This window comes from Sphaeroforma arctica, assembly GCF_001186125.1.
Source record: "Sphaeroforma arctica JP610 unplaced genomic scaffold supercont1.1289, whole genome shotgun sequence".
NCBI lineage: Eukaryota > Ichthyosporea > Ichthyophonida > Sphaeroforma > Sphaeroforma arctica.
Window position 1 is genome coordinate 12,376 of NW_014039269.1, and position 5,305 is coordinate 17,680.

Consider the following 5,305-nt stretch of genomic DNA (forward strand, 5'->3'; position numbering starts at 1 on the left):
TATATATATATATTATACACACACACATATATATATACAATATATATATATATATATACATATATATATATATATATATATACACACACATATATATATATATATAAATATATATATATAGATATATACATACACACATCACCTCACATACACATACACACACGCATATATATATATATATATATATATATATATATATATACATATACATATATATGTATATATATATATATCAGATATATATGTATATACACGCAGACACAGACACACAGACACACAGACACGCAGACACAGACACGCAGATACACAGACACCGACACAAACACAGACACACATATATACATATATATACATATATATATACATACATACATACATACATACATACATACATATATACATACATACATACATACATACATACATACATACATACATACATACATACATACGTACATACATACATACATACATACATACATACATACATACATACATACATACATACATACATACATACATACATACAGATATACAGACAGATATATTTATATACAGAAAGAAACACGCACAAAAACTAAGTTAACACACCTGACAAAAGATCAAAACTCGATGATTGCTACTAACGCCGCCGTCACCCAGTGTACCATTCTCTGTCTCGTCGGCTGTGATGCCAAGCCCACAGTCATGGAGCAACTGCCTGTAGACACGGACAACGACCAACATAAGCAGTGGATGAAGATGTACTATAAAACGTATACGTCAATATCTACCGCGTGTATATGCTGCACAACTACAATCAATTCCAATTCTACAGTCAATGCCAAGATCAAAGTCAATAATAACTCAGCAGATATGTAAGTGAACCCATATGTGACCATGAGCATAGTACATCAGTAGGTGATGGCTGACTTATAATAATTATAACAGTCAATGCCAAGATCAAAGTCATTAATACCTCAGCAGATATGAAAGTGGAAGATATGTATGTGAACCCATATCATAGTACATCAGTAAGTGATGGCTAATCTATAATGATTACATACAGTCAATGTCAAGATCAAAGTCATCAATAAGTCAGTAGAAGTGTAAAAGAGCCCAATGTGACCATGAGCATAGTACATCAGTAAGTGAGGCTAACTTACAATGATATATACAGTCAATGCCAAGATCGAAGTCACATAGCAATCGGCTCCCCATAGTTACTAATAAGTACATATGCTGGATAATACCAAGTGGAGTTTATATGCGTGGCTATTAACTTATAGTATATCAACAAGTAAAACTTTACATGCGTGACAATGTCCGTTTCCATCCATGTGAGTTAATTTAGTGGGTGTGGTGGTAATACAAACAGTGCTAGAGGGTACGTACAAAACAAATCTGTGCATTGGTGCAAATAGGTACGCTCACACATCGATACACAGATAGGCAAATCTATACACACACTTAGATATTACATTTAAGGCTTGTGCACTGTCATTTTGAGATACAGTTTCGTCTTGGTCAGATCGTTCCATTGCGGGTTGCTGGATTGGTATGGACTAATCAAATCAATCCGTGAGTGCACGTACACACACACATATTTGCCAACATATACAAAGACATACACACATACTTCAGGGGCAATACTTCTAGGGGCGGGTACTGTATCTGTGAGGTCCAATTTGCTCCTCGCCATTTTTTGCGGGTGTATGGGTACCTACCAATGCTGGATATATACAAATGTAGCACATCCATCCGTGTGCAGGCATACATACACACACACACACACAGACACACACACAGACACACACACAGACACAGACACAGACACACATATATATATATATTCACAAAGACTTGTGTACTTGATACATGCTTTAGGGCTATAAGCTTAGGGGCGTGTACTATATCTTTGATGTCCAGTTTCTTCCTGGCTAAATCCTTCCATTGCGGATGCGTGGGTGTTAACACCAGTGCCGGGTGCGTGCACAATTTACGGAGGTACTGCAGCGCCTGGAACACATGCGCGGACTGACCCCCGCTACAAGAATAGAAGACATGATTGGTTAGCATCTCCGCTGCAAACATAGAAGACATTCGATTGGTCAATATTTTCGTGCATGACAAATGTGCCAAAACTATTTTGGGAATTGGAAAGCGGACAATTCAGTCCGATCACAATCAGCTAGTCTACGTCAAGTCTTTCTCTGTTTGTCGCGGCGTGAAAAGACATTCGGTGTATGCAAATCTTATTCGTTGTTGGTGTATGTGACTGCACATAATTACTGTTGGTATATGTTAAACAACATATAATTCAATAAATAGATGGGACTACAGCCAAGAAGCCGGTATAAAAATTCGAGCGCCATTGATTGGCGAGGCTTAAAGGATGCATTCGAATCATTTTGGTTGGCTGAAAGGAAAAATAAGCTCTCCTGATTGGTCAACGCATTGTGGAAGTTTACTACTTCCTACTTTTGATCGAGAACTGACAACCGCTGGTGACATCGACATGAGGTATTAACTGAATACACGCACACGTACACATAACGAAGCCAAAATGAGTGTCCAATTGCTATGTTTTGCCAACCTGTGCCTGGGAAACTGAATTTTATCCACAGAAACACACGCACACACACACACACAGAGACAGACACAGGCCCACACACAGAGAGACAGACACAGGCCCACACACAGAGACACAGACACAAACACAAGCAAATATAGATATATACCACTTACGTCGTTTTACTCGTGTAGGCATTTCCATTCGAAATAAAACACTCGGCATATCACTCACACCCTGATATACGAACACTCCAACCCACATACGTCGTTTTAATAAACCCTCGGCAAATCACTAACGCCCTCATATACAAACACGCCAACCCACATACGTCGTTTTCCTCTTAGCTGGCTTGATGTCCTCTCCTCCTTCTCCTACCTCGTCCGCAAATAGCTCAATGGCCTCTGTCTCTACTTCAGACTTAACAGAGCTGTTCTGGAAGTCATTGTACAGGTCCTTCTGCAACTGACTCAGATCGCAGTACAGGTCTTGGATGATCTTCGGCGGGAGGTCTTTGAGCACATCCTCCTTCACTCGCCGCATCATGAACGGAAGCATCTGCGCGTGTGTCGATATATATATATATATACTGTATGGGCGATACGTACGTATATACATGTATGCCAGAGGGTGTATGTATGCTTGATTAACACATATATATAGAGGGGTGAATGAGTATGAACGGAAAAATCTGCGCGTGTGTGGCATATACAGGTATATATATAGTACAAGAGAGATACACATGTGTCTGTGCGTGTGCAAAGAAGTGTATACGTATCTCATAAATTTATATGTATATTCGTGTGATCCGTGTCTGAACTGAAGCATGTGTGCGTGTGGGGAAAAGTGTCAATTTGTGTAAGAGAGCCGCTTGTACATCTTAGTGGCGTTGTCTGCCCAAGTTTGTGTGGGCACGTGTGTGCGATGGTCTATCTGTGCTACGTGAAAGAGATACATGTGCATATACAAGTGATGCAGTGTGGTGGCGTGTATTCGTGCATGCATGGCGACGCTTACGTGTATGAGTGTAAGCAATACAAGAGTGCAGTGAGTGCTTGTGCGTGTTGAAATGTATGTGTCCTTGTGCGAGTAAGCGTACGTATGTGCATGGTGATGGTTTATCGTACAGATGTATGCGTGTTGCATAAGCGTGCGCGAGCGCCCAATTGCTTGTGAATTGGTGATTGGGAGCCGCGTGTGTATCTGTGTTTGGTTGTGTTTATGTGTGATTAAGTGCGTGGTTTAAAGGTGGCAACATGAGGCATCAAGCCTCATCTGTACAATTGACACACATATGCACATACACACACACACCTGTCGATGCAATGCTTCCAGTGCGGCAGCGCCAGCCTCAGCCTCCTTGGCTGTGGACTTTGCGTCTCGTGAGGCCATGATTGGTTTACTGTATGTTTCCTGGAACACTCGGTCGGTCGACAGAAACCCTGGCATGAGGAAGTCAAACAGGGACCAAAGCTCCACTACGTTGTTCTGTATACGAGATATGGGATGTATGACACAATTGGATGCAAGAGTGTCGATTTATATACTTAGATTATCGATATAACTCTGTATATGGAAGGAACAACGTCATGGGATGCAGGCTGTGTTTGAATATATACGCAGGCTTATTTGTACAACAGATATGTCCAGTACGTTATACTGTATATGGCTGGTACATTACAACGCGATGCAGGTGCGCTTGTTTATATACCAATGTTTATGGTTTATCAGTACATCAGAAATGTGTAGTGCTATTTGGATGTGATCTGTACAGTCAAATAGTCATTCGACAAGATTCGCTGTGCCGATACAATCCGCAGGATACAGCTTAACCAATTTGAATATAAATACAATGACAATATGTCAGTGCAACCAGAGTCGAACTAGTACATACGCCAATGTACAAATACCTCTAATCGGTCTGAGACACGCATACAAAAAGAACCGAAAAGTTTTGTGCATCATAAGCGAGTGTACGTATGACAAAGAAACGCATAGCATTTGCGTTGTATTTGATACACGCAGTCAACTATGAACCATACGCGTGGTGAAAAAATGCACTTTGATCCCAAGTACCTACAAAGTCAGTCCTCTTAATAACAACCAACCAGACATGTCCATATAATGGCGAAAGTTGTCTGTCACTTTGATCAATCCACATCGTTCTGAGCCGTGGGTTTTGAATAACTCGATTCTCATATGTAGTATAAACTATAGCCCGCACAAATTGCATAAGCTGCTCCAGCGGCGTTCTACCTACACAATTTATTTTTGGAATAGTCCACATGCGCTATCCTTACCTGAATGGGAGTGCCAGATAGAATCAGCCGATGCTCAGCGTGCAGACTCTTTGCGGCTTTGGTAATCTGCAGTCGTGCGGGAAACAAATTGAAATGAATATCGGGACAACCGCTGCAGAGGCGCACAGGACACCCATAGTATGCGATGATTCGCATTAGCGGTCTACACCGGAATAGGTTAAAAGTACGCCAGACAATCCACAATTTATTTGTATGTATCGATATACGCTGATGAAGTGACCACAAGTAGCGCATATACCAATATCTAATAGCACATTGGCGCTAATTAATATATATATATACATAGAGAGATATACATTCACACACACACACACACACAAACACACACACACACAAACAAATACACACACACACACAAACACACACACACACAAACAAATACACACACACATATATATATTTACATACATACATACATACATACATACATATG

The 5,305-nt window shown here is 40.5% G+C and overlaps 1 protein-coding gene across 1 annotated transcript in view; it reads right to left on the reverse strand.

Moving 5' to 3' along the window:
• The window catches only part of SARC_10543 (hypothetical protein), a gene marked incomplete at its 5' end in the record, with an annotated part of 7,920 nt that extends 2,913 nt beyond the window's left edge, over positions 1 to 5,007 (reverse strand). The window contains 5 exons of the mRNA XM_014295411.1: positions 592 to 700; positions 1,862 to 2,026; positions 2,883 to 3,109; positions 3,866 to 4,039; positions 4,852 to 5,007. Coding sequence (XP_014150886.1) covers positions 592 to 700; positions 1,862 to 2,026; positions 2,883 to 3,109; positions 3,866 to 4,039; positions 4,852 to 5,007 — 831 coding nt within the window. The remainder of the gene's footprint in view (positions 1 to 591; positions 701 to 1,861; positions 2,027 to 2,882; positions 3,110 to 3,865; positions 4,040 to 4,851) is intronic.
• Between the last annotated feature and the right edge of the window lie 298 nt (positions 5,008 to 5,305).